We start from the raw sequence: 27,743 nt of genomic DNA, 5'->3' as shown, positions 1-27,743 counted from the left end.
TTGTGGAGATGTAATGTCTGAATGTCTGTGATCTCAGCCTTGAACAATAAAATGTGTTCTGAGGTGCCATTTTCATTCATCTTTCTGAATGTTTTAATTGGTGCCAAGATATGAAACTTGATCTCTAATGAGTAAAACTTCTGCGAGTGCATTGGGAGTAGGGTCCCCAGAAGACTACTCTGTACATCCACTGCCTGCATGTCTTATCAGGTTACATGTCATCACTCAACAAACCATCCAGTGTTTTTTGAAGTAAAAACAACTATGAACTCTCATCTAAACACTAGCAGAAGCCTGGATTTCTTCCATCTTAGTGTTGTGTTTCTTGCCTGATGCATATTGTAAATTTATGTTTGAATTTGTTTAGACAATTGCAGTTGATTGCTATAGAATCTTTAAAAAGTTGCCTTGTGTGGAGAAATGCCCTTTTCTCCTCTCCCCATGGGCTGTGGAATGCATGTGGCTTCATTTTCTCTGTGGACAAAGGAGGGAGAGGAGGATGTGACCCAACTGTATTCCAGGCATCCCACTGGCATCCTGCTTTGCAAGGCTAATGGCCCTTCCCCTCCTCCTTCCCTGCTCCCTACAGAGATCAGCAATTCTGAGGCAAGAGGAGCAGATACAGAAGAGGGTTTCTCAGGCATGTCTTGGGATATTTCCCAACAGTGCTCTGGGCCCTGAGATTATGAGATCATTACTTTAATTTTTATAGTAAATTAGCCTCTATAGTTGAACCTTTGCTTCTTTTTCTGTTTCCCAGGAGGCAACAGAACTCTGCTGGTGCTGTAGCCTTCTGGTACAGATAACATGGTACATGCCTTTTGCCTTACATGACGTTTGCCTTTTGGAATGTTTATATGCTTTCAAATCCTAAAGAGATATAGTATCAGAACCTAACTTCTTGGGGCTCTCTTAGTCACCCTAGCTCTCCCTGGCTTTCCTGATCCCAAGAGATAGAAAGATAGTTTTGTTGTGTACATCAGGATATATATCAGTTGTTCAGAGATGACTGACAGTTATATTGGCGCCTATGAATGGAAAAAGGTACTTAATATCTGGGTTTATTCTTGTTCCTTGTTCTTTCGGGCAACCACCCTCTTTTCTGGCTCTTGATGAGAGCATCCAAGGATATCCTTCATAGAACTACTGTGCACAATGTTTAAGTATAAGGTAGAGGAGATTGTGACCGCTCTGAGACTCTGAGATTCAGAGTATAGGGTGGGATAGAAATCCCCCCCCCCAAAAAAAAAGGTATTTAAATTTGAATTACTATTGTATTCTGCATAGTAGGTTCTTATGTTTTAATGAATTTACATTTGGGATTGAAATTAAATAAACAAGAGGGTTTTTTAGAACAACTCTTTCTCTCTTGATGCAGTTGGGAAGCCAGTTTCTCTCCCCACCCCAATGTACCCAGTGGGGATGGGAGTCCATGAAAAGGTTCCTGCACTTGTCATTCTCCCAACAGTTACCATAGAGATGGAGTACCACTTTGGGGGTCCCCTGGAGAAAAAGCCATTTTCCACAAACTGCCTTCCTCCTGGGGAGCCCCTCCTTTCAATAGTGTGTCCAAGGCAGTGGATTATCTATGTCAGGGGTGGCCAAACTGCAGCTCGGGAGCCACATGCAGCTCTTTCACCCATATTGTGTGGCTCCCAGAGGTCGAAGAATAACTTAATGCAGGCTTACTCTCAAGTAAGTGTGCTTAGCACTGGGACCTCAGTCAGTCTCTGAGTGCTGACCCATAGATTGGCAACTATTTCTGCTGTATGTGAAATGGGGAAGGATGGGAAAATAGGCAGGCGTATAAGCTCTTGTCCTCCACCACAGAGGTCACCTGGAGACCTAGAACAGGGAAAGAGCACAAGAGCCAAGGGAGCCACTGTAAGGAAGGATGGAATAAAAGAGGATGGCACAGGGTTCCCCCTTAGTTTCATAGATCTTGTAGGAGCTGTATTTACTAACCTTGGTGTCAAGGCAAAAAGAGATGCATAAGTATGCAAACGGCGGCCAGTGATTTATGTGGTACATGTGAGTTTCCTTCTCCCACTGATTCCCTAACCTTCCCTAGGCTAGTCTTACAGGGCCTGATATTCCCAGCTTTTCTTTTTTAAAAAGTCTCCTTCAAGCACGGTCATTTTGTAAAGTGCATACATATATATTTAATCTTTCTGTGCAAAGAAAGTATTAAGAGTTTTAATAAATACATGATGTATGTAATATTTGTTCATGTCTTGCAGCTCTCAAACATATGATGTTCATTCTATGTGACTCTTATGTTAAGCAAGTTTGGCCACCCCTGTGATACAGAGACTACTGACCATCTTCCAAAGTTAAAAAGGGTTTATTAAAAAGAAAAAGTTTACAATCATACTTAAGCATAGCACTAGGTTGAGTGAACAGACTTCAAAGAAAATTGGTTAAAATTCCATCCTCTTGCCTTCCTCTAGACATGCACTATCTTATGATAAAACAGGGCAGGCACAAAGGGTTGCTGGTCTGAATTGATGTTCTGGTCTGAATTGATGTTCTGGTCTGAATTGATGTTCTGTTATCTGGTAGTTCTGAGCAGCTGCTGGGGAGACCACATGGTCCAAGGAAAAATGGCCACCACTGAGAACAGCCAGGCCCAGTGTTCTGCTAAATCTGTAGAGCCAGCAAAATGTATCCATCTCTCCCACTGCAGAGCATTTTTAAAATCTCACAATCCACCCCTGATCTCATAATCTCAGGGCCAAGGCTCAATCCTCAGTCCTCCGCATCAAGACAGAAACAGTTGTTCTAAAAACCCTCTTATATACCTTCAGTCTTAATGAGACTTCTGAATGAGGCAGTGGGCATTATTTATCTATCAGGCCCTGTTGCTTTCTCTTAGCTTAATTATTAGACTTGGTCCCTCAAGAGCTGGAGATAAGTTATGCCTTAATGGATCTATTAGAACATATTATGCTAATTTTGGTCACCATATATTAGATTGTGGTTTTGAATTTTGACAGTTTTAAATCTACTTATATGTATGTTTTATTGTTATGACTGTGCTATACCCCATCCTGAGCCCGTTCAAGGGAAGGGCAGGCTAAAAATTGAATAAATCAAATTAAAGCAATCCAGGCCCTAATTCTGCGACAGTAACCAGGCTCTGGATAACAGGAGACATAAAGGCTGAGCCTCTGGGTTAGAAGCCCTGTCCCTCCTAGCCGGTAATTCCCCAAATGGGCAAGGGGTGTTAGCAAGTTATCCAAGTGGAAGACGGAGGAAAGCCCCTCTGGGAATTGGCGGGGGGGGGGCGCAAAACAGAGCAAGCAGGTCTGAGCAGGCCGGTTCCGTCACACCTTGTATAAACAATATTGAACTATAGTATAGAAAAACTAGAAATGTGCCTCTTCTACATGTCTCGATAAATATGATATGGATTCTAAGATATTTATTTAATTATTTGTAAATACTTCATTATTGTTCCATTTTTACACTGACTTCTAAATCTTACATTATTATGGTTATATTTTGATATTGGTTTTTAATATGTCTGGACTGTTTTGTGCTGGTAAAGCAATGATGATAAATGCAACTGTTGATGTATTTCCTAGGTCTGCACATACAGTTGATCAAAACTGGAGCGATCTTTAGAGTACATGAATTTATATCTTCTGTAAGTATTTCAGCTGGTAGCCAGCTTTTTCACTCAATCTTGCCTATTTCCCCTCTTAACTCTACCTCCGTATTCACATGCCTTTTGTCTATTCAAATAGATTCTTGCATAACCTCCTTGGTGGTCAAAAGGCACCATATCCTTTTTCATTAGCAGAAAAACTGGTTAAATCCGGCCCATAGTCTAGGTTCTAAAATAGCTTTTTGCAGGAAAAGGGAGGAAAGATGCAGAAACAATATCCCTGGTGTTCAGCACCTCTTTCTGAATGGGTATTTCCACTGAAAGTATAGGTATATATTTTTAGGTATGTGCATTTGAAAATAATTCAGTACTATTATATTTGGGGAATTATTTCCATACTGATGCTCTGGATTATTTCGGTCCCTGATACTGTTTAGGGCTTTTGTTTTGTTTTTTTCAAATTTCCAAGAACTTTGAGTCTATTATTCACTATGGGGCTGCAGCAGCTGTTTTACAGGCAAATTACACCAAAATTTCAGGGGCCCTAGTCCTGCCTGTCCACTAATGACCTCCCAAGTTTCAAGTGAATTGGATCTAAGGGTCCAATTTTGCAGGCTCCTGAACAAGGTGGCCTGGCCATCCTACTTGTCTCCATTATTCTTCCTATGAGGAAAAATTCCATCGTTAGTGGAAGGGAAATACACCTTTAATTCCATCTTTATGTGGGTAAATGCCATCTTTCCATCAGAACAAAGAAGCCACTAGGCAAACACACATAGGATCAGCTGCTGGCTGGAAGCCTCTAAATTCAAACAGAACCAACAAGCCTGATGGAACCAATATAAAACCAGAGAACCACAACAAAACAACGGACCTATACGCCTACCACAAGCAAAGGATCCAAGCCAAACCAAGCTGGCAAGGTAGCACCAATGCAGCCAACCAGACCTGGCAAGTGTCGTTCATTCTCACAAGTCACTTCCCCAGGGAAGGCCTCAAAAAGCAACATGGATGGGAATTTGGGGCACCAGAGTTCTATCTCTGCAGCCCACATGCTATGTCATCATTGACTCATAGGAGGAGCCTTGGGAGCTGCATTTCTCATCAGTGGGACTACTGTTCCTTTACTTCCCTGTAAAGAAGAAACACAACACATGAGTATGAGGTGTTTTTGTAGATTCTGCTTTATTTGTTTAATTTTTATAGTCTTCCTTTCTCACTGGGACTCAAGAAATAATGGAGATACTTGTTTACTTTCTTAGCATCTCTTGTTCCAATCACATTTGTGCTGTTTTCTCTGAGAATGGCAACAACATTTTTTGAACTGTACTTAATTATTTTATGTATAGAATTGTGTCAACAAATGCTGAGCCTCACCAACATCTCCCTGTTCTATTCAGTTAAGGGGGTTTTTTAGAACACAATATGGAATGTTGATTTTATATAATACTAATCAAGTTGGATAAGTTTTCTGTTTCCTTCTTCCTCTGGAGTTTAAGTTTGGGGAAGAATGTTTTTTCCTATCTCCCTGATACAGATTGAGATGATACAGGCACAAGCTTATTCACAATGTCCAGGGCTGGGAAGTTGAAGAATGGCAAGTTGTAGGACTTTTTTGGTAGATAAAGCCCAGCAGGAACTCATTTGCATATTAGGCCACACCCATGACACCCAGTCAGCCAGATTTGTGTTCCTGCTCAAAAAAAGCCCTGCCAAGTTGACTTTCAGGAAGACCAAATTGCTCAGTTTTCCAGGGGAGCAGACATGAGCAGTGTGAGTCAATAGTGTCACCTGTCTGGGAAAAACACATTCACTCACCACACTTGTTGGAGGGCACAAGAGAATCCTCTGAGCCACAAGAGAGGTCCAGCTAGACCATTTCTTTCCTGACCCTGCAGCATTCAGTCTAGGCCCAAATTGAAAAAGGTGGGTAGACATGGTGGTGTTGCCATGTTTGAGGCCACCTGAGTTTCCATCTCATTCCCCACTGTTGAACAACTCTTTCTGCAAAAAAAGTTTTTCCTGTTATCCAGTTGATACTTTTCCACCCTTAATTTAAACCCATTATTATGAGTGCTCTCCTCTGCTGCTAACAGGAACAGCACCCTGCCCTTCCAATATTTATAGGGAGCAGTCATGTCCCCCTTCAACTTCTTCTTCTCCAGATTGAACGTTCCCAAGTCCCTCAGCCTTTTCTCATAGGGCTTGGTCTCTAGGCCCCTGATCATCCTTGTCACTCTCCTCTGCACCCACTCCATTCTGTCTACATCCTTTTTGACGTGAGGTCTCCAGAACCACACATAGTACTCCAGGTGTGGCCTGACCAATGTGGTGTACAACGGATCTATAACATATTGTGTTCTGGATGTTATGCCTCTGTTAATAGACCCCAGGATGGCATTCACTTTTTTTGTCACTGCATCACACTTGCTGCTCATATTTAACTTATGGTCCACCTGTACCCCAAAAACTTGTTCACACACACTGCTACCCAGAAGTGTATCCCCCATCCACTATGTGTGTTTATTTTTGTTATCAATATGTAGGACTCAGCACTTATCCTTGTTAAATTGCATATTGTTCACTTCCACTCACTTTTCCAGCATGTTCAGATCTCGTTGAATTCTAATTGTATCTTCTGGTGTATTCGCTGCTCCTCCCAATTTGGTGTCATCTGCAAATTTAATGAGTAGCCCCTCCACACGCTCATCCAGATCATTGATAAAAATATTGAAAAGTACCAGGCCCAAAACTGAGCCCTGTGACACCCCACTGGACACCTCCCTCAATGAGATGCCATTGACAACTATTATTTGAGTGCGGTTCAATAACCAGTTCCCTATCCATCTATCTTAGAGTCCAGTCCACAGTCCTCTAGTTTACCTATTAGAGCATCATGGGGAACCCTGTCAAAAGCTTTATTGAAATCCAGGTAAACAACACCAACAATAGTAAGCGTGTCACTCGATCAAAGAAGGAAATGAGGTTGGTATGGGAGGACCTGTTGGGGAAAAATCTGTGCTGTCTCCCCCAGATTACCAAGTTTGTTTGTTTCATTAGATTTGTATCCTGTCCTTCCCTTTAGGTGTCATAAATTGATCCCTTTAAAATCTGCTCCAGTACCTTCCCTCTGACAGGTCAGACCAGGTCCAGCGCATGGGAGAAGGCCAAGTAGGCGGCTGCCTGGGACACCACTTGGCCTAGGACGCCGGGAGGCGCCCCATCTCCCCATGCCCGCTGCTGACTGCCTCCCCGTGTCTGCTGCCATCGCAAGATGGGCTCCCCTCCTGTGCCTTTAGCGCTCCTCCCCTCGTGCTGCCCAGGAGCTGACTGGAAGCCCTGCTAGTGGCAACACAGGGGAAGAGCCTAGCCACACCAAGTGCTGACTGCGCTGTGGGGGGAGTTTGGCATACCACGGACCCACCCAGGTGCCCTCAGGAGGAACCTCCTGTAGCCACCCGTTCCCGGCCAGCCCACTCGGCCCCGCACAGCCGTCTCTGGGGGTGGCAGGACCTTTGTTGGGCTCAGCGACGGTGAAAATGGCCCGCTTGCCTTTCTCTGCCCCTCCTCTTCTCACATTAGTACACCCCCACCCCACTCTTCACGGCTGGCTCAGAATGACGAGCAGCATTGCCCTGCAGTTGGGCTTGTTTGGAATGCGACTATTTTCTCCTGAAGGGTTCAGATCAAGGGAGGGGAGATTAAGGTTGCAGTTGCATAATTCAGACTATCTCTGGAACTATATTATAATTGACAGCCTCACTTTCTATTGTTTACTGACTGAAAGTTGTGTTCAGAATGTCAGTTTTCTTCATACTTAATGTTTTTCTGTTTTTAGAAATGTTTTTAGAAATGTGTTCAGAATGTCAGTTTTCTTCATATTTAATGTTTTTCTATTTTTAGGATAAATTCCAAGTGCAGCTTCTAGTAGAATATCCTTTACGTTGTCTAGCATTGGTTGCTCAGGTTGCTGCAGAAATGTGGAGAAGGAATGGATTATCTTTGATTAGCCAGGTATGTTCCAAGTAGTATCATAAATACATTTTTCCATTTGTGTTCCATTTTCTATTAAGATCAAGCTGCCAGTACACTTTCTACAAAGATATAACTGGAGCACATAGACCCTACATCATAGCACTCATTGTAAATGTGCTTGTATTTGCTCAAAGTGCAGCATCAATCTATGAATTGGTGGCATGTAAATCCCCAACAGAAATCTTTCTTATCATATTTCTTTTCCAGTTTTTTGCTACCATGTTCGGGCAATTTACAATTCAGAGCAATTGCTTCTAGTGTAACACACACAATACAAAAACAGAAAGGAACAGGAGGGGAAGAATTTAGCAAACTGCCACCAATTCTTAGGAAATGGTAGGAAGTGGTGAACTGAATTGGAGAGGGAGGGGGAACAGGAGAAACAATCAGAAGCTGTGGGGTGTGGGGGAGAAAGCTTGCACAGATATCAGCCCCAGTAGGATTCAAGGTTTGGAGAACCTCCTGAATGTGACTCAGAAAGCCATGAGGATGAGAAAGCTTGAGGCTTCATGCTGTCTCCTTCCTATATTAGTACTGGAGGAGTCTTCCACAGCTTGAAAAGCAGCGCCAGCCAGCCCAGTGAACCTCAGTGTTAGTGCTCATCATCGTCTGACATAGCAACCTCAGTAGGAGTGGGAAACAGTGTGGATGACTTTAGAGGAGAGGTACCAAATCCCTGGGACAGGGATTAATCCTGCTGGCCAGATGCAGATAGAAGCACAGGGCATTGGGAAAGTGGGCTAAGCTATCCTCCATGGGCCATAGCAAGCCCCCCCCCCATCCTCCCCATTTGGCAGCAGAAAATTCAGGTGGCCTCAAAAATGGCAACTGCCATTTCTTCCTGCCTTTTTCAGTTTGGGCCCAGACTGGATGCTGCAGGCCTTTAGATCACCCTGACCTATGCCACCCTCATAGGGAGTCCCTTTTGGGAGTCAAGTCCTATTCCTCCACCAAGGTTCCATATTCCCTCTTGGGCACAAGCAAATCTTACACAGAAGATGACAGGATTAGAGAACATTAAACAGATCAGAGAGCGTGACAGAGAAGCTGATAGGATTAGGAGAAAATGACAGGATTAGAGAGCAAAAGATCCAGGCATAAGAAGGCTTCTTAACATATGAACATATGAAGCTGCCTTATATTGAATCAGACCCTTGGTCCATCAAAGTCAGTATTGTCTTCTCAGACTGGCAGTGGCTCTCCAGGGTCTCAAGCTGAGGTTTTTCACACCTATTTGCCTGGACCCTTTTTTGGAGATGCCAGGGATTGAACCTGGGACCTTCTGCTTCCCAAGCAGATGCTCTACCGCTGAGCCATTGTCCCCCCATTACCTGCAGCATTTTCTGTTTCATCGGCTGCAGACTCCCCACAAACATTCTGCATGCGCGGAGGACCCCATAGGGCCACATGTTTGACATTCTTGACCTAGGTCCTCAGTTGCAGCCAATTTAGATAGTAGAGACGTCAAAAGACCAATTAAGGTCCTCACAATCTCACCCTTTCCTGACTTGTTTGATGATGTAATGAAGGCCGAATGGGCACTACCAGGTGGCAGCAATTCCCTCACTTTGATAGCAAAAAAGTTCTATGTACTTCCTTTTTTGGTTAAAACAATTTTATTTGGTAACATATGGTAACAAATTATATTTCTTGCATCATTAATAACTTCTTTTATCTATCCCATAAATTACTTTCTACCCACCCCTCCCTCCGTTACTTGACCCCCGCCAGTGTTATTTACTTAAAGTACTAATGTTTAAAGGTACCCTTAACTAATAAAAACAAAAATTAATATTCTTCTTTTTTCAAAGACTTAATCATTATCAAAAATTGTCCAATGTCCTTTTATTTTCCACTCTTTTTCTACATATCTTCTGAACTTTTTTCACGCCATCTTAAAAACTTCTAAATCATAGTCTCTTAAAGTTCTTGTTAATTTGTCCATTTCACTCCATGTCATAACTTTTACAATCCAACCCCATTTCTCTGGTATTTTTTCTTGCTTCACAACTGCACATATAATGTCCTAGCAGCTGAAAGCAAGTACCAAATTATAGTTCTATCTTCTTTCGGAAATTTTTCCATTTGTAATCCCAACAGAAAAGTCTCTGCAACTTTCTTAAATTCATATCCCAAGATCCTAGAAATTTCTTGTTGAATCATCTGCCAATACTTTTTTGCTCTTTCACAAGTCCACCACATATGGTAGAAAGAAACTTCATGTTTTACATTTCCAGCATCTGTCTGGCATCTTATTATTCATCTTTGCCAATTTCTTAGGAGTCATATACCGTCTATACATCATTTTAAAACAGTTCTCTTTAATATTATGACACATCGAAAGCTTCATAGAATTCTTCCACAAGTATTCCCAAGTTTCCATCTGTATTTCTTTATTTACATTAATTGCCCACTTAATCATTTGAGATTTCACTACTTCATCTTCCGTAGACCATTTTAAAAGTAATTTATATAATTTTGAAATTAATTTTTCGTTGTCTCCAAGCAGAACTTTTTCCATTTCTTTTTGCTCTTTTCTTATTCCTTCAGTTTTAATGTCATTCTCCACCAAGCTCTTTATTTGTTGCATTTGAAACCAATCATATTTATTATTCAGCTCTTCAGCAGTTTTCAATTCTATTTTACCACTTTGTATTTTTAATAGTTGATTATATGACAACCACTTTTCTTCACCCGTCTCAGCTGTTATTTTTATCACTTTGGCTGGCACTATCTATAACGGTTTTCTCTCATCTCCATATTTCTTATATTTCATCCATGTATTTAGCAAGCTGTTTCTTATATAATAGTGAGAGAAAAAGCCGTCTATCTTTTTTTCCCATAATACATAAAAGCGTCCATGACCTTCCAACGCTAAGAGTTTTTTGTTTAACAACATTATCCATTCTTTTATCCATACTAAGCAAACCACTTCATGATATAATTTTAAATCTGGTAATTGAAATCCGCCTCTCTCTTTTGCATCTGTTAAAATTTTCATTTTAATTCTTGGTTTCTTCCCCGCCCACACAAACTCTGAAATTTTTCTTTGCCATCTATTAAATTGTTTACTGTCTTTCACAATCAGAATAGTTTGAAACAAATACATTATTCTTGGTAGAATATTCATTTTAATTGCGGCTATTCTACTCAACAGTGACAAATTAAGTTTATTCCACTTTAACATATCTTCATCAATTTTACGCCATAGTTTCTCATAATTATTTTTGAACGAATCAATATTCTTCACTGTTATCTCTACACCCAAATATTTTACCTTGGAGGTAACTTCACAGCCCGTTAGTCTCTGCAATTCTTGTTGCTTATTTATTTGCATATTTTTACATAGAAGTTTTGATTTTTCTTTATTAATACAAAGTCCCGCCAACTCCCCATATTCTTGTATTTTGGCTAACAACAAAGGTGTGGCTTGTATGGGGTTTTCATTTATAAACATTATATCATCTGCAAATGCTCTGTATTTATAAGTAAATCCTTTTATTTTTAATCCTTCTATTTCTTTATCTTCTTGAATTTGCATCAGTAATATTTCACAAGTCATTATAAACAACAATGGGGAAAGTGGACAACCTTGTCTTGTGCCTTTACTAATTATCATGTCTTCTGTAAGATCAGCATTTATACATAGCCTTGCACGTTGTTTAGTATATATTGCTTTTATCATTCTTATAAAGCTTTCTCCCAGCTCCATTTTCTCCATTACTGCAAACATAAAATCCCAATTTAAATTGTCAAATGCTTTCTCTGCGTCCGCAAAGAATAATGCTACTTCCTTTTCTGGATGTCTTTCATAATATTCTGCAATATTTACAACAGTTCTGATATTGTCTGTTATTTGCCTTTTGGGAAGAAACCCCGCTTGATCTTCCTTTATAAAATTTGTCAAATATTGTTTAAACCGTTCTGCCAAGATTCTTGGATATATTTTATAGTCATTATTTAATAATGAAATTGGTCTATAATTTTTTACGTTCGTAACATCTCTATCTTCCTTTGGAATCAACAAAATAACAGCTTCCTTCCACGTATTTGGTATTTTTACTTTTGTTCTTATCATATTCATCAATTTCTGAAGTTTCGGGATTAACTCCTCTTTGAAAAATTTTAAAAATTTAGCTGTATATCCATCTAGCCCAGGTGCTTTTCCATTTTCCATTGCATTAATTGCTGCTTCAATTTCTATTTTTTCAATTGGATCGTTCAAAACTTTTTACATATTTACTGCTAAGGGTGCTATTTTTATCTTTTGTAAGTACTCTTCCATCTTTCCTTTCCTTATTTTAACACCTTTAAATAACTTGGCATAATACTTAAATAATTCTCTTTTTATTCCTTCTTGATCTACCACCTCTCTTCCATCCACCACAATTTTATTAATAATTTTACTTTCTCTCTTTTTCTTCAGTTGCCAGGCCAAATATTTTCTGGGTTTGTTTGCTCCCTCAAAAGATTTCTGCTGCAATCTTTTCAGATTCCATTCCAGTTCTTTATTTAACAAATGTCTCATTTGCATTTGTAATATTGTAATCTCCCTTATAATTTTATTTTCTCCTGGCCATCACCATACCATACCAAATCTTTAATGGCATAATAGATTCAGATAAAAATACACAGAATATAAAAATTTAAACATTGGAGATAAAATCAAAATGAAACCAAGCTTACAGATGCATTCAAATATGGTCAGAATTAAATTTAAGGATGTCAGCCAGAAATTTTGCCACAGCCTCACTAACCACCCCCTCAGTATCACTCAATAAATAATAACAGGGTGGTAGAATAGACAAATCTGGGGGAAAAGAAAGCTTGCCAAATAAATCTTTGCGGAGGTTATGGTAAAAAGAACAGTCAAGCAATATATGCTGGATTGAGTCAGGAGTATTTGCTCCACAGGAGCAAAGTCTGTCGGCTAAAGGGACTCGCTGATATTTCCCTTGTAAAACTTTGGAGGGAAATGCATTTAGTCTAGCCAACATAAATGCCCTGCGATGACTTGGAGTGGTTAAGTCTGATAGATAATTGGGCATTTTGCCACAGAAAGCATAGAGACCTAAGGAAGCTGGAGAGCAAATATAAGGGTCAGTTGGCCATAATTTCGTTTCCTCCGATTCCCACAGTCTCAATTTAATACATCTGAAGATATATGACTCATCAGAGGTAGAAAAATCATCTATAACCCCAGTTGGTTGAGTTTGGACAGAAGCACCGCTGTCCAGGATGGAATATATAGGTGTCTTTTCATACAATCAAGAAGGCTGTTGGGATCTGTTCTAAAGTGAATTTTGAGCCAGAATTTAAATACTGCAATCCAGGCTTTTGAATCCACCAAAGACTGACCCACTTCAGAGCAGAGAGCAAAGTAGGACACACATTTTGGCAAACCAAGAATTTGTCTAAAGAATGAGGCTTGAATGCCCTCCACTTTCCTGGTAAAAGCTGAGATCCATATAGGGATACCATAGAGAGTTTGGGCAAGCGTTTTGGCTTTGAACACTTTAATAGCTGCTGGAACTAATTGGTTGCCCCTTGCAAAGAAAAACTGTTCAATTTGAGCAGCTGAACATTTAGCCAAGTTGACGGTGTTGTTACGATGTGAAACCCAGCTTAATTTGTGATTAAAAGTGATCCCCAAGTATTTAAAAAAATTTGTTTGCTCAATTGTTGAGTTGCCAATAAACCATCTCTGTGGGCGCCAGCAATTTGAAAAGACAATTACTTTAGATTTGGCATAGTTGATAGAAAGTGAATTACAATTACAGTAGTCATAAAAGGCATTCAAATACCTTTGCAGGCCCACTCTTGTACAAGAGAGGATGGTAGTGTCATCAGCATAAAGTAATAAGGGGACCGCTTGGCCTGCAAGTTTAGGCGGATGACCGTTAATAGGGTTCAAAAATTGTGCCCTGGCCTTTTTCTCAGTTCCCCTTCTTTTTTCTTTATTTCATTTTGAATGTCCAGCATCTGTTTTTCTTTTGCCCTCTTATCTTTGTTATTCAATGTAATCAATATTCCTCTCATTATTGCTTTATAAGCATCCCAGACCATCTGAAATTCTATATCTTCTTTATCGTTTATTTGGAAGAAAGCTTTAGTTTCATTTTCTAGAGATGTCACTATTTCTTTATTCTATAGTAAATCTTCATTCAATCTTCATCTTCTCAGTTTCTTAGACAGTTTTGTAATCCACATTATTGGGTTATGGTCAGCCCCAATTTTAGGTAAAATCTCTATTTTCTTTGCTATAAGGCCTAAGTCTTTAGTGCCCCACAACATGTCAATTCTGGGAAATGTTTTATGTCTTGCTGAAAAAAGGTATAGTCCCGCACTTCAGGATTACATTTCCTCCATATGTCCTCCAAATTTTCTTGTTTGACCAATTCAAAAAAAGACTTTGGTAATTTTCCTTCTTTATTATTTTTTTTACCCCCAGACCTATCCAGTGTGTTCTTAATTGTTCCATTAAAGTCCCCCATTATCAAAACTTAGTCATAAGTCAGTTCATCAAATCGTTGTATAATGTCTTTTAAAAAAGCATCCTTTGCACCACTTGGTGCATACAGTCCCAATAACAACATTTTTTTTGCATTTAATATCATTTCTACCGCTACAAATCTTCCATCTTTATCTTTAAACACTAATTTCAGCTCCAATTCTTGTTTAATATAAAAAATCACTCCCCTTTTCTTCTGTTAAGCTAATGAATAAAATTCTAGTCCCAGTTGTTTATTCCATAAAAATTTGTAATCCTTTTGTTTGATATGCACTTCTTGTAGACAAATTATATTACAATTTTGCTTTTTAATCCAATGAAACGTTGCCTTTCTTTTTTGTGGTGAATTTAGTCCATTTACATTCCAAGATAATAATTTGTAATCCATCATGCTGCAAATTCTTCATGTTCTTCATAAAATCTACGCAGTTCCTGTGTGCTTGTAATTGTAATCCTTTTTCTTTGCAGCTGAAAGCTCAGCCCTTCAGATATTATCCATCTATACCTCATTTCATTGTCACGTTGTTTTTCTGTCAATTTTTTGGATGCTTTTCTGTCATTTATCACTTGTCTTGCCAATTCTTTCATGATTCTTACTCTGCTGCCTCCCACTATCAATGTCTTCAAAATTTTTATTCGAGATTTTTCCCACCATTTCTTTTGTCATGTATCTTATAACCACATCTCTTGGTTGATTATTTTTCTTGGCATACAGTGAGTTCACTCTATACATATAGTCATACATGCTTCTAGTTCCTTCAGGATCTTCCTCCAAAAATTCTGCAATTCTTATTATATAACCTTTCAAATCAGTCTCTTCATCCTCAGGTATTCCTATCAGACGTATCTGGGTTTTCATCAATTTGCAGTCATGAATTGCCACCTTTTCTTGCATTTTTAGCAAGGTGGAATCATGTACTTTCACTCTCTTTTCCACCTCTTGCACTTTCTTTGATGTTACCACAGTCTCATTTCTGAGATCTATATCTTTCCTTAGTTCTTCAATGTCTTTTCTAATTTCTTTTTTAGAAGCAGTTATCATGTCTCTCACTTCTTTCATCATCCTTGCTTCCATTGCTTCTAATTGCTCTTGCATTTTCTCCATTGAAGCAGTCTTTGCACGGGTTAACTTATGTTCTGACATTTAAAAAAACACAGAACATTTTGACCTCTCCAAATTAAATTTAAACTATCAGGTTTGATAGAGTAAGGCTTGCCCTTTTCAATAAGCCTAATTTCGCCGTCCTCAGAGCCTCCTGGGCTCAGATATTATTTTTTAAAGTTTTTATTTCTTCCAAAATGGTGGTCGCGACTTTCTGCTTTCCTTTAAAAAAAATTTCCTTCAAAAGGCTTCTAAAATAATTATCAATGATAATGTCCAATAGTATTTACCTTATAATTGTCACCTCTGTCAGCTTCACCAATTTTTAATGTCCCAAACACTTTAAAAACTTTGTTTAAATTTTGACCTCCTAGCAATGGCCGCCGATGTTTTTCTATGATAGTATAGTCCTAGAGTAGGCTAGCTGCTTCAATGATTTCCCTTTTCCATCCGACATTTCCTGCTTTTCTTGCCACCAAATCCCGTTTTCACTAGTAAAAAGATCTCGCGATGTTTGACGTATTTCCTGTGTTGACTGTGAGAGCTACAAATTTGTGACAATGGGGCTTTTTCACCAAAACCGCAAGTAGACAAAACAATAAATTCCTTTCCACTTTTTAGCACTGTCCTTTAAATTTACAAAGTTCAAATTTTGCCCCTTCTCCCCTTCTTCTTCCAAACTTTCTGAATTTCTATTTTCCACCTTCTGATTTTATTTTGTTTAACTTTAAATAGTTCCAGAATGAAGATAGTCATCAGTACCTTTTTCTGCAGTTATCCAGATCCAACACCGGTCTTGTATAGCTTTAGATGTTTAGCAGTCTCAAAGAAGGTTAGGATCCTGTAGAGCTTATGTCAAATAAATTACTCTGTAAACTTCTGCAGATGATGAATATGCAACTCGTCTCCGGAGAACCCTTCAAAGGAGCCCCCCCTGGGACTCCCTTTTAGCCAAGGTAAATCTCCTCAAAGTTTCCTGTGCATATCTTAGACTGATCTCTGACTGAGAAAAGTAGGCAGTAGGCATTAAATTGCCATCCAGTACCCTGAACAGAAGCCCCAGCCTGCTCCCCTTCTGAGAAGCAATTCAGCTCGGCATTTTCCAACCCCAGAAGTCAAAAGTTCTATGTACTTCCTGAGGAAACCATGGAAGATTTCAGATTCCTCTAGTAGACACCATAGTTGTGGCTCTACATTTGGGCGTGGTACTGTCCAAGTATGGGGAGAACACCTTAAAGGACTCATTGGAAGAATTAGATGGCACTAAAAAAGGCAGAGGAGGCTTCATGTTTAGCCATCAGAGCATCTGTAGTGCTGACAGACTTCATCAGTGCCATTGTGGTATGGACTGACAATCTCCTATAGGGTCCTGAGACTGGATCTAAAAAGATGATTATTGAAAATTTAAAAAGCAGCTGAATCAGCCTCTGATGCATCTCAGGGTGCTATTCAATTTTGCAATACAGTAGAAGCAGCTAATATAATTGGAAGAAATGTCTGGCTGAAAAATTAAAAAATGTGGCAAACCTTGATAGCAGATCTATGGGCCCTTTGTAAGAGTAACCTGTCAACAGAGAGGCTTTCTGGCATGCTTCTGTCTGGCGATGCTGTGGACAAGGTCTTAGTGAAAACCACAAAGAAAAAGGTTATGCCATCTACTTCCAGTCCTAAAGGGAAGGATGTTGAACAAAACTCTGTAACTCCTTTTGTGACTACAGTACGCCCTTATAGGGAAGGGAATCTAAAGATTTAGAAGCTTTCAATCCAGTGATTACAGAAACAGAACTCAACAGAGATTCCCCACTTGCCTTCAGACAAGACGAAAATGCTTTGAGAAAAAAGATCACAGCCTGGTTGTATGATAGGTGGGAAACTCCAGTTCTTCACAGACATGTGGCAAACCTCGACAACAGATCTATGAGCCTATCCATAATAAGAGAAGGTTACAAAATATTCTGTTTCTCTCAACAGTTCACTCTCTCAACAGTTCACTCTCTCAACAGTTCCCAGAACATCACAAAGAAGACATTTGCTTCAGCAGGCAATGCTTCACCTATCTCAGATAGGGGCTACAATAGAAGTTCCTCAGACACAATGTTTCAAGGGGAGTTATTCTGTTCCATTCATGGTTTCTCAAAGTTCCGGGGACTGGAGAGCAATTCTAAATTTCAAAAGTTTAAACAGCTGGGTCAAGAAATGCAAATTCTAGATGTATCTGCATCATATTTTACAAATGTTTCAATTTTTTAATGCCATTAGATCTCAGAGAAACCTACTTGCACATCCCAATCCATCCAGCATTCAGACAGTATCTTTGGTTTGCCTATCAGGACAAACATTTCCAATACAAGGTGTTACCTTTTGGCCTTTTGTCTTCCCCAAGGGTTAGCACAAAAGTTATGATCACCCTTGTAGCCAAGCTGTATCAGATGGGAATTAATGCCTACCAATACCTGGACAATATTCTTATAAGAGCCAAGGATGCTACTACTGACACCAGGGACACCAAACAAACAATAAATTTTCTTCAGGCCCACGGATTCTTGATAAATACAGATAGATATAATATGCCTAGGAGCCAGAATCCATACTCAACTGGCCAAGTTTTTCTACCACAGGACAAAAAACAAAAAATCATGGACCTAGTGAAGGAGATCAGAAAGAAAGGTTTCGACAACAGACCTAGTACCTTGGGCCTATTTGCATTCCAGAGGTCTTCAGTGGACTCTGGTTCTAAAACAATATTATGAAACACAGACACAAACAGATTCTGTTGTCTGGGAGTCTGAAGAGGTCTTGAAAGTGGTGGATGATTCTGACCAGCCTTTCCAAGGGAACAAGCTTCCTGCAGTCACTTCATCTGGTGATGACAACAGGTGCTAGCATGAGGAGCTGGGATGTACATTGCCAGAGCCTAGTGACCCAAGGAAAATGGCAGGCTGTGGAAGCAAGCCCACAGCATAAACTGGATAGAATTTCAATCACTGAAGTTGGGACTGTCAGTTTTCCAACAGCAACTAAAGAACAAATATGTGCTAGTTCACACAGACCGTATGATGACAATGGCACATATCAATTGACAGGGATGCATCAGATTGATGCCACTGTTCAAGAAGTCCATTCTTCTTCTAAAGTGGGCAGAGAGAAATCTCACTGGCCTAAATGCAAAACACCTCAAGGGCACAGTCAATCAGAAAGCAGACTGGCTAAGCAGAAGGGACCTGGACCTGGGAGAAAGGATCTTAAATTAATAGTTTTTTGACAAATCACACACAGATTTGTATGCCCAATCATGGAGTTACTGGCATCTCCCAGGTACCCAGGCTTCTCGCAAGCAAGGTTTTTTTATTCCATGGCAAAGGGAGAGGATGCACTGGACACATCTTTGTGTGCATGTACTTGTTTTACCTCTGAAATTCCAACCCCTGATTTCATCTGACCTTTCCCCTCTCTGTTGAATAAAATATTTTGCTAATTTGGAACATAAAAACTTCTTGTACCCTCAGGTTTCCTGAGCTGAATAGACAGGCAAAATATTATACTGTGACAGGGTGGAACAGACAGAATTCTTCAGGAAAGAAGAAAACAGATGACTAGAGTAGCTTAGTCACAAAAAGGAAAAAAAATGGAAGGAAAATCTTGCTTCTGAGGGAGGGAAGTGGACAGGGGCATCATAGCATTTTTAGCATGTAACTAGGAATTAAACAGACAGGTTTTGAGCTCATTTGTTATGAAGGCCAGATTTGACATAAATGAGACTTCGTCGGGCTGGGCTGTGTTAGGCCGGGCCATGTGTGTACCTACTTTAGATTAGGTAGCAGATAGATAAACTTTTAAAGGAAAACAGACAAACATGACTAAAGGGGTTTTTTTTTGAAAAAAACAAACTTAAAAATAAAACGTGCTTAAAACATTAAGATCTCCCATGGGATCTAGGGAACTGGTCAAAGGAAGCTCTGGCTCTTTCCCTCCCTCCCCAGGGGACCAGGAGGGGGAGGAGCCTCAATTAATGGAGAAAATCAAGGTTTTTCTCTGTAGCTTCTGTGTGATTGAGCAAGCCTTGCAAAGCAAGCTGAGATGCAGGAGGAAGCAAGAGAGAGGGAGAAGGAAGCAGACAAGAGTCAGATGCTTGGGAGCCTGATAGGAGCCCTTCAGTGGCCTGATTTGGCCCCCGGGCTGCATGTTTTATATTCTAGTGCTTGGTCTCTTAAATGTACACGGTTTTTGAGATCATTTGAAACAAAAGTATAACTTTTTTTTATAGAGAGAGGTTTTTTGGATGTATATGTGTATGGAAATTAAACATATAGACCCCCATTCCTAAAATATAAGGAGCTGGTCTGTGTACTAAACTTAAGAGCAGCTCTCATAGCAGAGCAGCTCTCATAGCTGAGACAGCTGGAGAAGTTGCTGAGAATTTGAGTTCTGAAAGACTTCATTCTGAGGTTTGTGGGACTGCCTAAAATTCTGAGTTGTGATAGCTGGGGAACTGCTCTTTGTTTGGTTGAGTGGGCTAAAGGTGAAAGAGATTGAGAGTGATTGCTGCTGATGGCTTAGGGGTGCCTCTGCTCCACCCTCTTTGCATTTTAAGCTGCACCTTGCCAAAGAGCTAAAGGGCTCTTGACCTGTGGCTCTTTGCCTAGGGGCTCTCTAAGGACCAGGAACCCAGATCCCTGATTTCCTTGTTCTTCCAATAAAGTAAGTTGACCCTCTAGAAGGGGAGCCACTTAAACAAACAGCATTTAAAGAGGACTGTATATTTTTTAAAATATATATATATATATATCATGAAGATAGAAAGGCAGCAGGGGGGTGGGGGCTTTCCAGTGTTTTGCACTGAGTGTCACATGTACGACTATCTGCCCAAAGGACAGAAGTCTTGGGTGTGTGCTCGATGCAAGGAGCTCCTGGTCCTCAGGGAAAGAGTTCGTACCCTTGAGGCCGAGGTGACTGCCCTGGGGAAGCAGAGACGGTCAGTTAGGCACTTGGGGAAGACTCTCGGGGGTGTATTAGATGAGCCCCGCTCTGAACGTAGCAGCCCCATTGCTGCCAGAGAGCATGAGGGTCGAGAGGGAACAGGGCACTGTGCTGAGGATAAGGGGAATGCGCCCTCAGAAGGGACCTCTTCTTCGGTTGGTGAGCAGGAATCCTTTTGCGCCAAGGAACCATCCCTGGGCAGAGGGAGGGGGGGGTTGGTAGTTGGTGATTCGATCCTTAGGCAAGTAGACAGCTGGGTGGTGAAACCGTGTACTGACCGTATGGTGACTTGGCTGCCTGGTGCGAAGGTAGCGGACATTACGCGTGTAGTAGATAGGCTGATAGACAGTGCTGGGGAAGAGCCTGTGGTCATGGTGCATGTTGGCACCAACGATGTGGGGAAATGCAGTCGTGAGGTCCTGGAGGAAAAATTTAGGCTGCTAGGCAGGAGACTTAAGGCCAGGACTTCCAAGGTAGTCTTCTCGGAAGTCCTACCTGTTCCACGTGCAGGGCAGGAGAGACAGGCACAAATTAGAAGTCTCAATTTTGTGGATGAGACGATGGTGTAAGGAGGAAGGGTTTAAGTTTGTTAGGCACTGGGATGCTTTCTGGAAAAAGTAGGAGCTGTACAAAAGAGATGGTCTCCACTTGTCCCCGGATGGAACCAGGCTGCTTGCGCTTAAAATCAAAAAGGTGGCAGAGCAGTTTTTAAACTAAATCTTGGGGAAAAGCTGACAGGAGATGAAATGTCTCTGGTTTGGGAGGACTCGACTCAAAGAGATGAAGGGTTGGCTGCTATTTTTCTACTGGGTAACGTATCAGAGTTGTCCACTGTGATGGTAACAAGCAGTATGGACTGTCTGCCAGAGTCTTGAGGCGGCAGGAGGAAGGTGGCGGGCCTAGCTTGCCTGGGAAATTATAGATGTTTGTATGCAAATGCTAGAAGTGTTCAAAGTAAAATTGGTGAATTGGAATGCTTAGTGTTGGGAGAAAACATAGACATTGTGGGAATTTCAGAAACTTGGTGGAATGAGGAGAATCAGTGGAACAAGGTGATTCCTGGATATAAGTTATATCGAAAGGATAGGGAGGGAAGGGTTCGAGGTGGGGTGGCTCTGTATGTCAGAGAGGATATACAATCCAGTAAGACTGAGGTCAGAGAATTAGATTCCCTTTTAGAAATGCTTTGGGTTGAAATAGAGGGCCCAAAAGGAAATTTAACTATGGGAGTTTGTTATCGCCCACCAAATCAAAAGAAAGAGGACGATTATAATATGATGGAAGGCTTAAAGATAGCGGCTAAACGTAAAAACTGTAATAGGTGATTTTAACTACCCGCAGATTGATGGTGTCAATATGTGTTCTGGTCGAGAGAAAGAGATTGAGTTTCTTGATGCTCTCAATGACTGTGCTATGGAGCAGATGGTCTCAGAACCTACCAGGGGTGGGGCGATCCTGGATTTGGTCCTAAGTAATGCCCAAGACTTGGTGAGAGATGTAAAAGTGATTGTGCCACTTGGGAGCAATGACCATAATGTTATTGATTTCACCGTTTGTATAAAAAGACCGCCACAACCATGTTTAACTTTAAAAGGGGTAAATTCTCTGAGATGAGGAGGCATGTGAGGAGGAAACTGAAAGGAAAGGTAAATACGGTCAAAACCCTTGGGGAAGCTTGGAGGCTATTTAAAACTATAATCCTAGAAGCTCAGATAAAATATATACCACAAGTTAGGAAAGGCACAAACAGGCATAAGAAAAGGCCTGCATGGTTAACAAACAAAGTAATGGAAGCTGTAAAAGGTAAGAAGGACTCCTTTAAGCGGTGGAAAACCAGTCCAAGTGAGATTAGTAAAAGGGAACACAGGCTGTGGCAAATCAAATGCAAGACTGTGATCAGGCAGGCAAAAAGGGACCATGAGGAGCATATTGCAAAAAACATAAAGACCAACAATAAAAATTTCTTCAAATATATTAGAAGTAGGAAACCAGCCAGGGAGGTAGTGGGGCCCTTGGATGACCATGGGGTAAAAGGATTACTGAAGGAGGATAGGGAAATGGCTGAGAAGCTGAATGCATTTTTTGCCTCCGTCTTCACTGTGGAAGATGAGAACTTTTTGCCCGCCCCAGAACCGCTAATTTTGGAAGGGGTGTTGAAAGACCTGAGTCAGATTGAGGTGACAAAAGAGGAGGTCCTACAACTGTTAGAAGAATTAAAAACTAATAAGTCACCGGGTCCGGATGGCATACATCCGAGAGTTCTGAAAGAACTCAAAGTTGAACTTGTGGATCTTCTGACAAAAATATGTAATCTTTAATTGAAATCTGCCTCTGTTCCTGAGGACTGGAAGGTAGCAAATGTCACCCCCATCTTTAAAAAGGGTTCCAGAGGAGATCTGGGAAATTACAGGCCAGTCAGTCTGACTTCAATACCAGGAAAGTTGGTAGAAAGCATTATCAAGGACAGAATGAGTGGGCACATTGATGAACACGGGTTATTGAGGAAGACTCAGCATGGGTTCTGTAAGGGAAGATCTTGCCTCACTAACCTGTTGCATTTCTTTGAGGGGGTGAACAAACATGTGGACAAAGGAGACCCGATAGATGTGGTTTACCTTGACTTCCAGAAAGCTTTTGATAAAGTTCCTCATCAAAGGCTCCTTAGAAAGCTTGAGAGTCATGGAGTAAAAGGACAGGTCCTCTTGTGGATCAAAAACTGGCTGAGTAATAGGAAGCAGAGAGTGAATATAAATGGGCAGTCTTCACAGTGGAGGACGGTAAGCAGTGGGGTGCTGCAGGGCTCAGTACTGGGTCCCATGCTCTTTAACTTGTTCATAAATGATTTAGAGTTGGGAGTGAGCAGTGAAGTGGCCAAGTTTGCGGATGACACTAAATTGTTCAGGGTAGTGAGAACCAGAGAGGAGTGGGAGGAACTCCAAAGGGACCTGTTGAGGCTGGGTGAGTGGGCGTCAACGTGGCAGATGCAGTTCATTGTGGCCAAGTGCAAAGTAATGCACATTGGGGCTAAGAATCCCAGCTACAAATGCAAGTTGACGGGTTGTGAACTGGCAGAGACTGACCAAGAGAAAGATCTTGGGGTCGTGGTAGATAACTCACTGAAAACGTCAAGATAGTGTGCGTTTGCAATAAAAAAGGCCAACGCCATGCTGGGAATTATTAGGAAGGGAACTGAAAACAAATCAGCCAGTATCATAACACCCCTGTATAAATCGATGGTGCGGTCTCATTTGGAGTACTGTGTGCAGTTCTGGTCGCCGCACCTCAAAAAGGATATAGCATTGGAGAAAGTCCAGAAAAGGGCAACTAGAATGATTAAAGGGCTGGAACACTTTCCCTATGAAGAAAGGTTGAAAGGCTTGGGACTCTTTAGCTTGGAGAAACGTCGACTGCGGGGTGACATGATAGAGGTTTACAAGATAATGCATGGGATGGAGAAAGTAGAGAAAGAGGTACTTTTCTCCCTTTCTCACAATACAAGAACTCGTGGGCATTCAATGAAATTGCTGAGCAGACAGGTTAAAACTGATAAAAGGAAGTACTTCTTCACCCAAAGGGTGATTAACATGTGGAATTCACTGCCACAGGAGGTGGTGGCGGCCACAAGCATGGCCACCTTCAAGAGGGGTTTAGATAAAAATATGGAGCAGAGGTCCATCAGTGGCTATTAGCCACAGTGTGTGTGTGTGTGTGTGTGTATGTATATATATATATATATATATATATATATATATATATATATATATATATATATATATATATATATATATATATAAATTTTTGGCCATTGTGTGACACAGAGTGTTGGACTAGACGGGCCATTGGCCTGATCCAACATGGCTTCTCTTATGTTCTTAATTTATTAACTTTAAATATATTTTTATTTTCAGATGTTTTATTATCAAGATGTTAAATGCAGAGAAGAAATGTTTGATAAGGATATAGTCCTGCTTCAGGTGAAATTCTTTTGAACCTCTTTACCCATATAGAAACAGTTTTTGGTGATGATTTTTATTATTGTTATTATTATAATAATTATTATTAATTTTGTGTTTTATGTGGGTGTATCTGTTAGGTTGGTGCAGCATATATGGATCCAAACAGTTTTCTGTTGCTGGTACTCCAACGATATGAACTACTTGATGCCTTTAAGAACATCATGCCAACAAAAGATCAGGTAACCAAACCTATGCTATTAATTTTCACAGATGAATCATGTATAGACTTTGTGATTATATCTGCAGTGATGCAGAAACAGTATTTTGCTTAAATGTAAACACAGCATTTTATTGAAGAATCAGGATGCTAGGCTTTTTTGCATCAGATTGTTATTAATCTTAAAGGTTTGGTTGAGACAAAAAACAGCAGACCACAAGTTTCTGCGTGAATGTGGCTTGAACTTGACTCTTACTTGCTCCAGTCTTCTTCTTCCCCTCTCATACAGTGAACTAATTAGTCCAATTTTTTCAGCAGATTACTGTCTGTCTGTCTGTCTGGGTATAATAGCAAACTGTGATCTGCTGCAGAAGCAGCTTAATTGCTTCATCATGTACAACAGAAGAAGAGATCAAGTAAGCCTGTAGCTCCTTCAGGGTTGTTCATGAAGCTATAGATCATTACATTATATACTATTTATGTTACTTATAGTCTTCCTTTCTCATTGAGACTCAAGACACAGTGTCAATCAATGCAGTTAATAGGATGGAACATCCAGTAACCCATGTAATAAAATTAGGATTGCATAAATTAAAACCATATGAAAAAATGAAGCAAAGCATAAGAGTTAGGATGACGTATTAAATGATGCAGAAATTATGTAATAGCTTCTAAGGAGCCAGTGTCTTTCTAGACCAGTGTTTCTCAAACAGGGATCCAGTAACTCCTGAGCTTCTGTGAATGGTACTTCAGGGGGTTCACAGCAATCTAGCTAACTTGAAAATGGAACCCTCTCCATTTTCTAGGAATGGGAGTGGGCGCTGTACACCTTGGAGAGAGGGATATGGAACTAGGTTTTCTCTCTTTTGAAGAACAGGAATTCATACAGTTTCAGTCACCCAAAGTCACCAAGTTTCCAGAGCACTATCCAAGGAAAAGTGCTAATTAATTGCTGGTATTCAATAATTCAGCCCTATGAACTCTGAGTACAGCTCTAATGTAATCCTCAGTTACTTCTGGCATTAAAGTGAATTGGCTCAGTCTGCTTTCCAGTGCGGAAGATTTCAATGTAGGGACAAACTCCATTCCCAATAACTGTTTTCAGTTGAATACCTGAAATTCAGGTTTTGTGTCATGCTTATTTGGGGTCCCCCCCACCCCCTATTTCTGTGAGCAGCTCTGAATTTTCTTCTAGAATCAGAATTTTAGAATTTAGAATAAATAACATAAAAGATTTACAACTGAACTACAAGAAAGCGATTGCAACAACACATTTGCTACCATAAACTTTAAAGTATCATCTTGATTTTTATATTAACTGTGTATTTCTACACCTTAGGATAAAGGAAAGCCAAATTAAAGATGTTTATAAAATATCCCGGCGTACACATATGGCTTCATCCATATCCTATTCAATACATCCTTAAAACTATATTCATTTTATTTTTCAATAGCACCTATTTATAAAAAGATGCATTTTGTAGTTTAATGAAGTACAGCACACTTCATTAAGGCAAACATTTAATTAACTGATCTAAAATGCAAGTTACAGTAATGTACTCCTTCAAGAATCCACTGTATTAACATTATGCAATACTTTGAAAGAAAAGCTAAAGGCTACATCCTATCATGCATAAAACTCCCAGTGACGCCAGTAGCTTTGCCTAGACTGCAATAGCATTTGGGCTATGATAAAACTATCATCAGCTTGGCAGTTATTCACCCAAAGAACATTAATACTGAGTATCATATTTTGATAGACATATTTGAAATTTTAGGCAAAATATAGAATACATTGATATCTCTTCTCTTGTGGGGGTAAATTACTATTATTTTGGTTTCAGTAGTTTTGTATTCTTTAGGTTGATAAAGCAGATCATCTGTTTGCAGGACTAATTTAAGAATCACCATTGATAAATGAATATTCCAAAAATACTTTTAAGTATGTCAATTGCTCAAGAAAGTTTTCCACATAACAGTAGAAGATGACTAAATATGTAATATAAGATTGCCTTGCTCCTTTAGAAACCAATACTTATATAAAAAGTCATTCATCAGCAAACAGGATAAGTACTGAGGAAAATCACATTGGTTTCATGTTCAAGTGTATCCCAGCCCCTGCAGATGTCCAAATATTGTGAATGGAGAAGGCTTTGATTTTGAAAAAAATTACTGCATCTAAATAACAGCCATTTATACATACACAGCAGGTTCATAAAGTCAAACAGTTCCTGGACTGTACCACTGCAAGTAGAGAAGTTGTATGTTTCACTTGTCCTCCATTCACCCCATCTCATGTCATACTTAAGAAGGCAGCATGCTAAGATTGCTAGATCAAACCATTGACAGACTCATTGTGTGTGCGTGCGCGCGCAGCAATGAAAAAAATTACATATAGGAGAGCAGAAATTTGAGTCTCATATCTGAAGCAGTACAGAACAGGAGTCAATTGCTTCCACTAATATGTCAAAATGGCCTCAATTTGGGAGGCTACACAGACCCTAGGCAAAATTAAAGGAATGTGATTCACAGAGCAGGGCAAAGCCCATAGCATAGTTAAAAATGCCAATTTGGGAGCAAGATAAAGGGAAGCATCATAGTCCCAGTTGTTACTCTTACTAATTAAAAATTAGCAACTGCCCCCAGTGTGATTCATTGTATGTTTAAGAATAGGAAATAAAATTATATGTATCAAGAAAATATGTAAAGAAAGAAATAAACTTCCATGAACAATAACTGCAACATCACTAAGGTAATTAGATAAGTAACAGCAGCATAATGCGAAGGTGATCAGAAAAATGTGACCGGGGTACTGGCCTATAAAGCAGGATGGCCTCCTCCCTTGCCATACATGTATCCAAAATCCATATTACCAAACTTGCAACATTGTTTCAGATATCATATTACCAGGAAAAATTTGAAGTCCACTTTATCCAAGTCACTAAGGGAAGGAGCAACACAGGAAAAATCTGAGTTATCTTCATTAGGTGGCATACATTTTGGCAAGTTACAAGAGACAGAATAATTGTGTCTGACATTTGCCATTAGTTTTTGTTTGGGCTGGAGTGGGGGAATTCAGAATAATATCGGACAAATAGCTCGTTAATTGATAATTCAAAAAACACATATCTAACTTTATCGTAATTGATCTAAGAAATTCACCAGAAAACCTTTGCAGATTGAAATGCTGCAACACAGTAAGAATTCAAATAGGCTTAAATACTTCAGTAAATCTCTACCCTTTCCATCTCTACTAATGGAAGGTATTTGGTCAACAGGACAAGACCTCCTTGATTCCCCCTTCCCTTGAGACCCAAAAAGATCCTGCAGACAGA

At 40.1% G+C, this 27,743-nt stretch overlaps 1 protein-coding gene across 2 annotated transcripts in view; it reads left to right on the top strand.

Moving 5' to 3' along the window:
* Positions 1 to 27,743, top strand: part of UBR1 (ubiquitin protein ligase E3 component n-recognin 1) — a 160,371-nt gene that overhangs the window by 61,067 nt on the left and 71,561 nt on the right. For both annotated transcript variants that reach the window (XM_060261180.1, XM_060261179.1), the window contains exons 16-19: positions 3,588 to 3,649; positions 7,514 to 7,624; positions 24,144 to 24,209; positions 24,329 to 24,430. In XM_060261180.1, the coding sequence (XP_060117163.1) occupies positions 3,588 to 3,649; positions 7,514 to 7,624; positions 24,144 to 24,209; positions 24,329 to 24,430 (341 nt within the window). The remainder of the gene's footprint in view (positions 1 to 3,587; positions 3,650 to 7,513; positions 7,625 to 24,143; positions 24,210 to 24,328; positions 24,431 to 27,743) is intronic.

This window comes from Heteronotia binoei, chromosome 21 (assembly GCF_032191835.1).
Source record: "Heteronotia binoei isolate CCM8104 ecotype False Entrance Well chromosome 21, APGP_CSIRO_Hbin_v1, whole genome shotgun sequence".
In the NCBI taxonomy this organism is placed as follows: domain Eukaryota; kingdom Metazoa; phylum Chordata; class Lepidosauria; order Squamata; family Gekkonidae; genus Heteronotia; species Heteronotia binoei.
Note: the sequence above shows the minus strand (reverse complement) of the source record. Positions and strands in the feature narration are given on the sequence as shown.